Below are 13,032 nucleotides of genomic sequence, written 5' to 3' on the forward strand. Positions count from 1 at the left end.
AGGATTACAGGGTTGGCAATACTAAATTTTTACAAATAAACAAAAGCTTTTGCACCATGAAATATGGCTGGAAGTTTAAAAGATCTAAGGAGTATACTCAGAGAATATAAGTTAATCAGCGATAGTTCAAGAATTCCTGGAGAATTCCTTGTATATGAATTAAAGTTTTAGTAAAATCAAATTATTTTATGACTGTTAACATTAACGCATGCTTAATCCAAATTGATACATTACTGAAATTTTGAATCATTGAATTTTTTTAGAAAAGTTATTTATGACTACTGTCTTTAATCTCGTGATTTATTGGCGATATTTTAACACAAATAACATCCTTTTTTATTTTTTGGAAGTTTAACAAAAGTTTATTCTTTTTCAATGTTTCATTTTTATTCTGTCACACATTATAATATATTTCTATTACAGGACCCTAATCACATTTTTTATTTTACAAAATGATGCGATAAAAATAATTTTTATTTTTTTTAGATCATTTCCATATATTGTTATTCCGCTGATTCCAATTTTCTGAAAGCATTGACTCCACCATTGGAGGAAGTAAGAAAAGAAGTAATTTTGTTACACGACCTGTTACTTACAGATGGTACTGAAAAGCTTAAGTGTTTCTTGGCTTTACCTCTAAGTCAACTTGTTCAAAAGAATGTGGTTAGTATGGATCTTTGTTATCAAAAATAACTTTAACTGAAAGTTGTTCAACAACTTATTTTATGTTAATTATTCATCTGCTTGACAGTTCTAAAAATATGCTGGTTTGAAATATAAAATTAGCCAACCACAGTTTCTTATTCATTAAAAAAAAAAAAAAAAAAAGGCATTTCTAGGGAGAAAGAGATAAAATTCATATCTTAAAATGCATATTATGTGTACAATTATCATTAAGCTGAAGTTAAATGTTAACTGATTTTTTAATTATGAGTTGATATGTTACCAGCAATGTAGGAAACATTGGCATTCTATAGAATACCTAGGCATTTCAAAGAATGCCTGGTGTTTTTGGGCAAATTATGAAATATTATAATTATTAGGTAGACTTTATATATAATATTTAGGTATTCTGTGAATGCCAAATGCTATTTAGGACAAGTATGAAAAAAGATCATGATAAGGCTATTTTTTAGAAGGTGCATGTTCCTTAAAAATAAAAATGTTATTTTGAAAATGATTATTAAAAAATTATTATTCAAAATATGTAAACATTGTACAAAACAAAATTTATGCCTTTCATATCAAAGAAAACAATGTGTGAAATGCATCAAATTATGGATTAAATGTATGGATTACATATGAATATAGTAAGTGAATGAATATTTGAAATGAATTGAAGCTATATTTCATACTTTGCCAGTTTGTTATTTGGCATTCTGTCGAATGCCTAGGAAAAGTATGAAAATGTTAATCATTTCTTACATTGCCATCCAGATTTTGATATTTGATAAACTGCCTAGGTGTTCTATAGCTTTCATACATTGCCATTAACATGTATACTCATACAGGGTTTAAAATATAATTTATAAAAGTACTACTTAAGGACACAAAATTCGGTACTATTCGGTTTCGAGGGCCGTAAAAATTGCAGCGAAAGTGTATGCGCAAAAGCGCCAAATCTAGCAAACGCGCCCATTTAACAGCTCGCCAAATCTAGCGTACGCGCTGATTTCAGATTGCGTAAGTTTATATAGTTCTGTATTTCTTAAGACGCCATTGAAATACTAGTTTAATTTTTAAATCATTTTTTGATTTTAAATCCTTTTTTGATATCCTATGGATTTAACAATATGGGAATTGCCATGACGAAAAGTCGACAATAGAATTTTGGGTAAAGTGCAGAATTGCCCACTGCTTGACGCGTTTTTTAGAATTGCACATACTTGGTATCCATGTGCACATCGACCTATTTTCACTTTAAAAAAAATTCCCAGAATTGCACAAAAATGGCACTGCGCACACCCTTGACTTTATCTATGTACACATCGACCTATGTTCACTTAAAAAGTAAAAGAAAATTGACAAAAATCCAATTGCTTTTTACCCTTGTAAAAAGCGGCAAACAAGTAAGTGAGCGATTCTGCACTTTACCGAGAATATTTTCAAAGAAAAGGCATCATTCATTATAGAAAATTATGTTTGAACAACTAACGAGATGAAATTATGCTTTAGCGATAAGTCGGTAGCGAAATAGCGATGCAGGCATCCATTCAGTTATGTTTAGCAATTTTTATATAAATTATAATAATGATTTGAAATAGTTATTGACTCTTATGCTTTCATTCAGTCCTGTTTAGCCTTTTTCATATAAATTATAATAATAAAAAAGTATTATATGAAATTAACCTTTCATCTAAATTAAAACATCAATCTTAAATAGTTATTTACTATTATACTTCCTTTCTTGACGCAATTATTAGGGTTGTCGCAATTATTTTTGGCAGCATTGGCATTAACAATAGTTTGGCGATTTTTTACGGCCCTCGAAACCGAATAGTACCCAAAATTCTTAATATTATTTTGGTTACACATTGGTTTATTTTGTGGCATTTTTGAAGTCCTTCAAATATTCCCTGATTATAATTTGCAATTAAACTATAAAATTGATTAAAAATACAATTAAACTATAAGGTATTTCTCCCACCTTCTTAGCATGCCTTTGTAGTGTAGTGGTCAGCACACTGGGCACATTTTCCAGATGTCCGGGATTCCTTTCCCAGTGAGGGCGTTGCTCATTTTTCATCTTTTCTGCTTCGAAACAACCTAATGTCTCTACAGTGGCGCCCAAACTAAAATGGACGGTGGATGATGATTCTCCACCTCCAGGATTTGGTGATTGGGTCCAATAATCCCCAGTCGACCTTTAAAAGGGGGAGTATAGTATTCCTCCCACCTTCTTAGTATACCTTCCTAGTGTAGTGCTCAGCATGCTGCGTGCGTATTCCAGAGATCCGTGGTTTGATTCCCGGCGAGGGGGTTGCTCATTTTTCATCTTTTCTGCTTCAAAATAACGTAATGTTTCTACAAAACAAGCTTATCTGTTTTGCTCAATATGGATCAAATTATAAGTGAATGTAAAAACTGAAATAATATCTGCGTTTGAAGTAAGTTAGAATTAAGCAATGTAATTTTATACAGTATATACTACATGTAAGTTAGTGGTTAATTTGTTGTTGCCTTTTATCACCTGGTATCTGTATTGTGCTAAATAAAATAATTTGCATTTAATTTTTTTATCATGTATTGAAATGTTTGCCTGTTAAATATACAGTGTAAATGTTAGATCAAATAGTATGCTATATATACTGAAAGAGGAGGAGAGGAAAAGAAAAATAAATCATTTCAAAACTATAATCTTTCACAAAATTAAGTACATAAAAATAAATTAAAGAACATTAGCTGTAAAGAATTTAGATTAAGAAGGAATGAAAAATTCAAACTAATTCAGTGTCATATGTAAGAGTTTGTTTTGCGATGCTTTGCTTCATATCACATTTTTTATAATTAATTATTTGAAATATTTATTTTGTAGTGAGTTGTATTTCTAAATTATTGTTGTGTCTCTAAGTTATTGTTATATGTACTCAGGATTATATGAGGGTCTTAAATCCAAAGTTAAGAATTCTGCATTTGGTTGGGATGCAAGATAAATCTATAATATCTTTATAGCCAAAATTATAGGCATAATTTTTACAGTTATAATTATTTAATAAGCTATGATAAATGAATTAAATGTATGCAGTAAGTGATAGTTCATTTACATTCATTATGTATAAATTATAATAAATGATTAATATATCAAAAACTCTATATATTAAATATTTTATATTTAGAACTGCTAGTTTTAATATTTTGTTAGAACATATATTTTTTGGAGTGAAACATGTGACTTTTAAAATAAATTAGATCCAGCTAAGGTTAAGTATTAAAATATGTCTGTTATCTATTTAATTATATTTAGGCCTTCAATAAATTTTTATGTTCTTTTCTTTCCTTCTAAACTTTATGCATAGTTGAAGTATAAGGTATTTTCTCCCTCCTTTTGGCATGCCTTCATGAGCACACTTGGTGCATATTTGAGATGTCCAGGTTAGAGTCGGCAAGGGCATTGCACATTTTCCATGTGTCTTGCTTAAAAAAAAAAAAAAAAACTGAAAGTTTTCAGATTTGTGTTCTTCCCACTTAAATCATAAAATTGAATTCAACAGCAAAATCACAAAATAGTTTAAAAAGAGAGTATCTTTAGAATTTCCGATTCACAGTCTTGCGCGCTGGAGATAATTTTTTTTTTTTTTTTTTTTTTTTTTTCCGTATAGTGTTGCCATTGCTTGCTTTGAAATTAGTGAGTTTGTTAAACAAAAATTCGTTAAAATTTTTACAAAATATGAAATAGATTATAAAACAGATTCCAAATTTGGACTTCCAGATGCCCATATTTGAGTGGAGGACTACATTATTCAAAATTTGATGTCTCTAGGTACCATTGTTTTTTTGCAGTGCAAGAAATATACATACATTCATGCAGATTCTTCATTATTTAATTTTTTTTAAATATAATGCTAAACAGTAATATTTGGTGGCAACTATTTGAAAAGTGAAACACTGTTTATATAGTGAACCAATGCAAAATGCCAAAATGAAATGAATAGCCTTTCTGGGCAGATTGCATTTTTGAGCTTAAAAAAAAAAAAAAAAAAAAAAAAAAAAACCTAACGACTCTACAGAAGATTTATCTATTTAATTTTGTTATTATAATGTAATAACAAAATATTATAGACATATTATATATATAATAAATATGTAAAAAAATTTGTTTAAATTTAATAAATATGTAATATATTTTTATGAAATCAGCATGGAAAGAGAATAAACTATTCCAAAATTATTATAATTAATAAAATTGTTATTTAGGCAAGATGTTTTCAGTTTGTGTCATATTTCTTTTTTTCCCCTTTCTATGATAATGTCATTTTTGTTTTATTTATGCAAATCATATTTATATACATATATATATATATTGGTATTTTAGGTAAAGATCGGGAGCTACTTGCAAATTCAAAGAGCTAAAATGTGTTATTTAGAAGGTGAATATAATGATTCCCATATAGTTGAATATGTTTTATTGGAAGCTGTAAAAATTATTGATTATGCTGCTGTAACATTTCCCAATCTTGGTAATTATCAATTTATTTTTTTAGATGCTTTTTTTATACTATATCCATTAATTTTTTTAATGAAATAATAAAAATTGCTGTATTTCCTCCATGAATTGTTTATAAATTCCAATATTTCCTAATTAATATACTATTATTGTTATGGATGAAATTTGTTTTAGAATTCATGGTTGCCCAATCACTTACTTGTTTGTTTCTTTTAAAAATATTGTTTAGTTATGTGTGTGAATGGGGGGGGACTTAATGTCATCAGTGATGTTGTTTCATATGAAGCAAAATATATCTGGTTTAATAAAATCTTGATTTAAGCCAAATCATTCTGCTATTGTTGTAATATAATTTATAAATGCAAAATGCTCATCTGTAACTTTTTTTAGTATGCTGGTGAAGGCATCCAGTGTAATAGATATTTTTTTTTAAGGACAAATGACTGACATAACTAGTATAAATATTAAATATTGAATTATGCAGCAATGGCGCAAAGAATATTTAATTAAATTTGTATTTAAATTAAATTTATTTAATTAAATTCAATTTATTCTTATGAAACAATTGATTTTGCACTTGATTTGCTTATGCTTCTGAATTTAAATGATATTGTAGATTAGTTCGAGAATTAAATCTTTTATATGTTTGCACATTTTTTAAAATTAAAAAAAAAAAAAAATTATTTTGGCTTTCTTCTTTTTTTTTTTTTCCTTTAAATTTGCTTTTTTCTTTTATATGTGTTTGTTAAAATTTAAATTTGTTTAAATATTAAATATTGAACATATTTTCAGGTTTAAAATTATCTTAGGTATACAGCATCATAAGGACTTTTGCAGATGGGTTATCTATGAATGCTCCTATAGAACTGTGTATGATAATGCAATTTTAAGCATATAAATTTAATTCCCATTATTTAACCCACGAGCTCGTGCGCTGGGTATCTCATACCCAGGGGCATATTTTTTGTCCCTTATTTCAAAACCCTTTTCCTGGAAATGGACGAAACCTTTTGTAGCTTAACTCAAGGTCACATTCATGAAGCTGGGAAATCCGTGGAGTGATTCTTCAAATACTTTTCTAGGAATTGTACCATTTGCGTATGTGACACCCGCGCGCCTTCTCACGTCTCTCAAATTTTCACCCTTGCTTTCTTAGTTAGTCAGCATGGCGCTGCATCTAAGTTATGATAAAAAAACGGAAAAGGTTGAGAAATATGCTAGAAACTATTTCAACAGATGATGAAATGTTTAGAGAAGAGGAAGAAGAATTAATAGATGAAGAACACAACAGCAATTATAATTCATCAACAGACAGTGATACAAATACTGAATTAGATAGTGAATTAGAGAATCAACGAAATGATGAAAATTATGTTGGTACAAATGGCTTGGTATGGAAGAAAAAAAAATTCCAAACGAATGTTAGGACTAGTTCTAAAAGCATTATCTTTAAAATTCTTGGAAATACTGGTTATTTGAAGGTGGAAGATTACTCAAATCAATGGCGGCAGCAAATCATGCTCCCTTTGAAACTAAAAGAAAAAAAAAAAAATTTCAGGAGATTGCAACATGGAAACACCATTCAAAAAAGAGGAAAATGTTTACAGGAGATGCACTGAGTGTCCTAAAAACAAGGACAGAAAGACACGATTTCTGTGTGAGAAGTATTTGTATCATCAGTATTTGTATAGAGCATATGTGTTTAGTCTGCCAGAGATGTGCAAAATAATTGTATGTTAAAAACTTCATTTATTACATTCTTTAAAATATTCTAAAGTTCATTGTTTTTTATGTTAATCCACATTTATACTCATATTTATATTATTAATGTAATTTAAAACGTGGTAATTGCTTTCGGGTGTGACATACCCAGCGTGCCTTCTCATATTTGTAATTTTGGCACGCATGCTCGCGGGTTAACATAATAATTGCCTATTATTTAATGATAATTGGTACTGTATGTTGCTTTGGTGACTGTTCTTTCTCTAATAATTATTATTATTATAAAGTATTCATTTATGGTTTGCTGAGAAAAGAAATGAAATTCCTCTGGCAGATGCAAAGTAATGAATTTGGATCTGCTCTTGTCCAATACCCAAGCCAATACCCCCAGCAAACTTTTTCTTTTTTTAAAATTTTTTTGCCAAAAAGTCAGAAAGAATTAGATTGAGAGTAGCATATGATTAATGCTTCATGCATATGCAATAGACATTTTTTCACAGTATAGCATGTGAGGGTTCTGATTCTTAATTTCACTTCAGTACTAAATAAAACACCACCAAGGAACACAATCATTTATTAGCATAAATCTGTATGATCAATAATTTGCCACCATTACTGTAAACCAAAACATTCAGTCAAAGTTTATCACCAATTTTATGCCTATTGAATTATCATGTAGGCCTTATGCCAACTTGATGAATAATTTTTTTACTCTAATCACCACATGACTTTCAACTCATAGCAGCTTGAGAACTGACTCACGTAGTGATGTTTAAACTAGTTTTTGTTTTAAATGTCAATAATTAAATAAGAAATTGGAAAAAGGATCATACAGCATGGTAATCTTTTATGCTGATATTACACTTGGTGACAACTGCAGACTTCAGTGAACTGCATTGTGAAATGTTTAGCGGGTTGATCAATGTCCAACTGTAACTATTTTATTTCATTTTCTGTGAATTAAGAAACTTAATAATGCTATTAATGATTAAAATAGCTGAATGAATAAAAATATTGTCCTTATTCTATCAAAACATTTTGTAAAGAAATTCTCTAAAAATTAGATTTACTCTTGGTTGTTTTACAAATGGATGTACGGATGCTTTACAGGAAAGGTCTGCTGAATTTCTGATTCATTAGTAACAGTAGAAACTAAATTGGGCTGAGTGGAACAGAAAATATATGTAATGCATCAGAAACATTTAATGTCATACATAATTTGATACAAGTTAAAAATAATTAAAATTTTGATTTAGTATCTGAGTTGATGAGAAATTTATGACAATCAGAAACTTTGGGAATTTTCAATAAATCTGATGACAGCCACAGCTTAGAAGGTGATGTTATTTTTAGAAAACTTTTAAATTCAATAACATTTGAGGGCAACAGATATGTAGCTTGCTTTATGTGCAACAAATATGCAGGGTAAATATGAGATAATTTTGAGCTAACAGGAAAATAATTTGAGTTATTATGATACAGATTTAAAAAAAAAATCCTGAAGTTTCATGAGCTTTGCAAAGTTGTGATAGATCAACATTCATTAGAAGATATCATAGAAGAATCAGTCTTTAAAATCTGAAAAACAGTATGTTTTACTTCATCAAGCTGCAGTTAGAGAAAACAAACAAACCACAAAACTTTGACTTCGAGGCATCATCACATGCTGAAGGCATCACATACTGTCATTGAATAATCATTTAGACATAGATGTTTGTCATTTGAAATCTGTTTCACTACTTTTCAGATGAGGTAAATATGAACTTATTGCTTTTGGAAAAATTTAGTTGTGGCTCTCAAACTTTCTTGAATTCCAACATATGACTTTTACTGACATAAAGTGTGTCCACCTCCTGATGTATTTTAACTGGTATTTCTCTGTTCTATTGTCTTTTGAAAAGATAAGTAAAATTTTGAACCTGCCTTCAGCAAGAACTAATTATATTTGTTCGCATTCTGAAAACATTTAAAGACTATGGATTTCACAAAAATAGCACAACAAAGACCTCGCAGAATTACACAGCATCACTTAGATTCATATTTAAACAAATTTATCTGGTGCTAAATTTTCAGACAAGGTGACTGTCTTGTTATTATACATATTTTGAAATGCAATTTGAAATGCAATGAGGAATTTATGGTTGTTGGAATGATTGGTACTGGTTTAATGATTTTGTTTATGAAATGATTTCGGAGTTTGAGCTAATACTTATTCAGATTTTTTATTTGCTATATCCATAATGTGTATCTGTTGATTATCTAATTAAGTAGAGAGCAATATGCAATTATCTAACTAAATAAAGAGTGATCAGTTTCTACATTTTTCCCTAGAATGGGTGGTCCCAAATTTGTGGGATCTTTAGCAACTTTCATGGTTGATGAGGAAATATATAAGTACCCATTTTGCTTGTGAATTAAAATTTTTTTAGTTAACATAAAAATGTTTTTTAGTAGATAGTTTTCTGACACTCTCTGCCTTTTACTTGAAATTTTTCTTGTATTTAAATGCAGAGAATTTAAGGTTTGTTCAGTCCTCTAATCACAGAGAAAGTGAAATAATCCCCCTTGTGACTGGACGAAAGTATTACCTCAATCTATGGATACCCACAACGCCTTATGGAGAAGAATGGCTAGCTGGAAGTATGTATGATTAATTTTATTAGATATGTTTTATTAGCATCTTGGTAAATTTGAAGAATTTGCTATAAAAAAGCTTGTGGCTGCTATAAAAAAGCTTGTGAATTTGCTAAAAGGTTTTGACTTGGTTTGAACAATTTCACGAAGCTAAGAAATAGGAAAATTTGTGTAAATATTTTTGTATATAGGACTTATGTATATAGATATTTATCTCATTTATCCGTATATATTCAAGAATATTGTGTATATCCAGGAAACCATGTATACAGCCATAATACAGAGTTTTTTTCATTCTTATACAAACGCTTCTACTCATTTTCGTGCTTCACTGCAATGCTCGCTTAGTCGCATTTTTAAAAGCTCTGGCGGCGCAGTGTTCCACCTCATGGAACACCCACAGAATTGAAACGGTAAGTGTAATTTTTACAAAATTTTACCTGTATACTCCTTTAGGACTAAATAGACTGCATACAACTTTTTTTGTTGAAATTCTGAGGTTAAAGTGTAGTGCACCGCAAAGGGTTAACAAGGCCTTTTCTTTCTGCTTAGTTTTTATGTAATATTTTACTTTACATTTTTAGTAATCTCATTTCAGTGACTGAAACATCTTAGTAATCATCTTAAGTAAATTGCCTATCAATAATATACACATCTTGAATGAATTTATTTGTATAAGCTACACCTATAAATTTACTTAATTCATCAATCTACACATCTTAAATAAGATTTTTTAATCATTAAAATACAAATGCTGTTTTAATACTATTAGAATGATTTTGATGAAATAGAAAAGTATTATTGGGCTAACAACACAAAATTTTGAAACTTATAAATTATTATCTGCAATATTTTAGTATTCTGTGCATAAAAAAAATTCAGATATAAACAGTTTTTGGACCAAGATTAGGTATTTACTTTTTTTAAGAGAAATATTTTGTACTTGAGAAATAAAAAATGAATATTTGAAGATTGTAAATACCTTTTTCAAGTATTTCAAAAGTTAAGCCTTTGTGCTAACAACTAAAAGAGCAATCCATTATGTCTTTAAGTGCTTGTATATCAAAAGAAAGAAAAGGGGGGGGACGTAATTTCAAATGTTTGAAAAGCTTAAAATATTTATTAGCATTGCTTTTGGCTCAATACAGACTACATCTTAGAATTCCTTATCAAAATCATTTAGCCGTACTTAAAGGAAATACATCATCAATGTTCATAAGACAGAGATTTATTAACTGCTGTGAAAAAGTTAAATGTATTGTTGCAAGAAGGAAAAAGACCTACAGATTTGGTTGTAAGACTTCAGAGAAAGTATTAGTAAAAGATTATGATTATTACAGGTTTCTCTACAGAAGATGGCTAGGTAGAGAGGACAGCTTTTATGTTATCAAAATAAAGATTGGTACTTATGTATTAATGCAGGTGCCATGGTGCCATTTGTCAATCTTTTACAGGTGAAAAAGTAAAAGTTACTTTTTGAATGTAAGTTGGTGTATTTTGCAACTTTTTAAAAAAAGATTCTCAAGCTATCGATACTTATCACAAGTCAGCAGACATTATCCATGTATGAAAATGAAACATTCTTAAGGAATTTTAAATTCAAATTTTAATTAATAAGTAAGGATTACATGATATATTAAAAATATGACATTTAAATTCAAATTTTAGTTATTAAATAAGGATTGCATGATATATTAAAAATGAATTCTAAATTAAAATTTAGATTCCTCTCCAAAACGTTTTGTAATTGTTTTTTTCTGCTGTTTTCTTCAAGAACACTGTGATTTTTTTTTCATTAAAATAAATAAATAAATAAATAAATAAATAAAAATCAGAGAGTTGCAGAGATTCAGTATTGTGTAAACCTTGACAATGTTGTCTATCTACCAAACTCATCTTTTCTTTCACTTTAGAGATTTTCAGACAAAATTCTGCATTCCTTCAGAAATGTTACAGTTTCTCCCATTGCTAGCACGTTTTGCAAGTACATATTTTAAAATTCTGTTTAAAGGAAAAAATATCATGATTATAGAAATATCATAAAACATATCATGAAAACCATTGGAACTCCGAATCATTGGAATTGAGGAATCATGAACTTCGAATCATGGAAAAAAATATCATGATTATTGAAATATCATAAAAATATCATAAAACATAATATAAAAACCATTGGAACTTCGAATCATTGAAACTCGATTGAATTGAGAAAAATATCATAAAACACATTGGAACTTCAAATAAAACAAAAGGAATTCATATGAAAATGGCAGCATTGCTTGAATAAGAATTGTTATAAGCATTTGCCAAAGTTTTGTACATTATAAAAATCTACAACTTCAAGGAGGTGGCAATAAACATAAGTACTTAGTAATTTAACTCACATTGTTTAAGGAAAACATTCTTCTTTTTTATGCGTATGGACTTCAGATTATATATCTATTTCATACGGTGCAAACAAATCCAGTCAAACATCTTAATCTGTGGCTAAATTTCTTGCAAAAGCTAAAAGAGAGAAATATTTAATATGTACATTTTGCTCATATTTCTTCACTGGAATCCATTGATGTTTCATCATTGGTGTTTGGTATGTTAAAGAGAAACTTTGTAGCTACAGATTGATAACACTAATAGAGTTAGTTATGTAAAGTATTTCAAGATTTAAGAAAAACACCATTACTAACTTCAGCATATGATCCCTCAATTTGAAAATCAAAGTGTAGATTAGATTGATAATCCAGATAGGCTGATACTTTGAGAAATAAAAATTTGATGATAAATGGGGTCAAATTTGGAAATAAAATGCTGGTAAAATTGACAGGTATCGTATATTGCAATCACTTAAATCAAAATCATCAGTCTAAAGGGGAACTCCATTTCAAGCAATTGGTATTGTCCTGTGTTATTCTGTTTTATCCTGAAAATGATGGAATTTTTATTTCATTGTTCACTAATGTATAATAATTAATCTAAGATAATTATATCTTTCTTTTTTTAAGGTTCATTAGATTATCAAGATGGTGATAATGAAATTCAAAATATTTCTTTACTACAAGATATTGCTGATGATTGGTTGAGGCTGCCTAAACCTTACCCACCAATTTTTGTAAAAGTTATGGCACGTGGTAATTTATATCACTATGGTTATAATAAAAATGATAGGCCTGACCCTTTCATGGTGAGTGTACTAAAAGTATTCTGGTACACATTAACTTTTTATGCCAATAAATTTCATTAATTAAGTAAACTTTTTAAAAATCTGACCTTTAAAATGTATATTTTTTTAAACAAGTGTTAAGAAAATTCTACGAATGCAAAATCATGCAAAAAATTAATGAGGGTGTAAGATTCTAGCTTTACTTTGTTGGTTAGATCTTTACTTGCACTGTGAAGTGACTATTTGCTAAGGTCAAACTTAACAATAACAAGATGTGAGAAGGGTGAAAAAACTCTTATTCAACTTTAAAAAAAAAAAAAAAAAAAAAAAAAAAAAAATTAACAGACGGAACTCA

At 28.8% G+C, this 13,032-nt stretch overlaps 1 protein-coding gene across 4 annotated transcripts in view; it reads left to right on the forward strand.

The window, feature by feature from the left end:
- The first annotated feature begins 5 nt into the window (after window positions 1-5).
- The window catches only part of LOC118193056 (RPA-related protein RADX-like), a 72,669-nt gene continuing 59,642 nt past the window's right edge, over window positions 6-13,032 (forward strand). Inside the window, exons 1-5 of one of the 4 annotated variants that reach the window (XM_035364092.2) lie at window positions 6-150; window positions 487-663; window positions 5,033-5,087; window positions 9,398-9,526; window positions 12,520-12,698. In XM_035364092.2, the coding sequence (XP_035219983.1) occupies window positions 64-150; window positions 487-663; window positions 5,033-5,087; window positions 9,398-9,526; window positions 12,520-12,698 (627 nt within the window). In that variant the 5' untranslated portion in view covers window positions 6-63. Of the gene's footprint in view, window positions 171-486; window positions 664-5,032; window positions 5,178-9,397; window positions 9,527-12,519; window positions 12,699-13,032 lie in introns of all 4 variants that reach the window. The other 3 variants (XM_035364091.2, XM_085813466.1, XM_035364093.2) reach the window with 3 other exon arrangements.

This window comes from Stegodyphus dumicola, chromosome 3, assembly GCF_044657685.1.
Source record: "Stegodyphus dumicola isolate Sdum_Otavi_A_Nest chromosome 3, ASM4465768v1".
In the NCBI taxonomy this organism is placed as follows: domain Eukaryota; kingdom Metazoa; phylum Arthropoda; class Arachnida; order Araneae; family Eresidae; genus Stegodyphus; species Stegodyphus dumicola.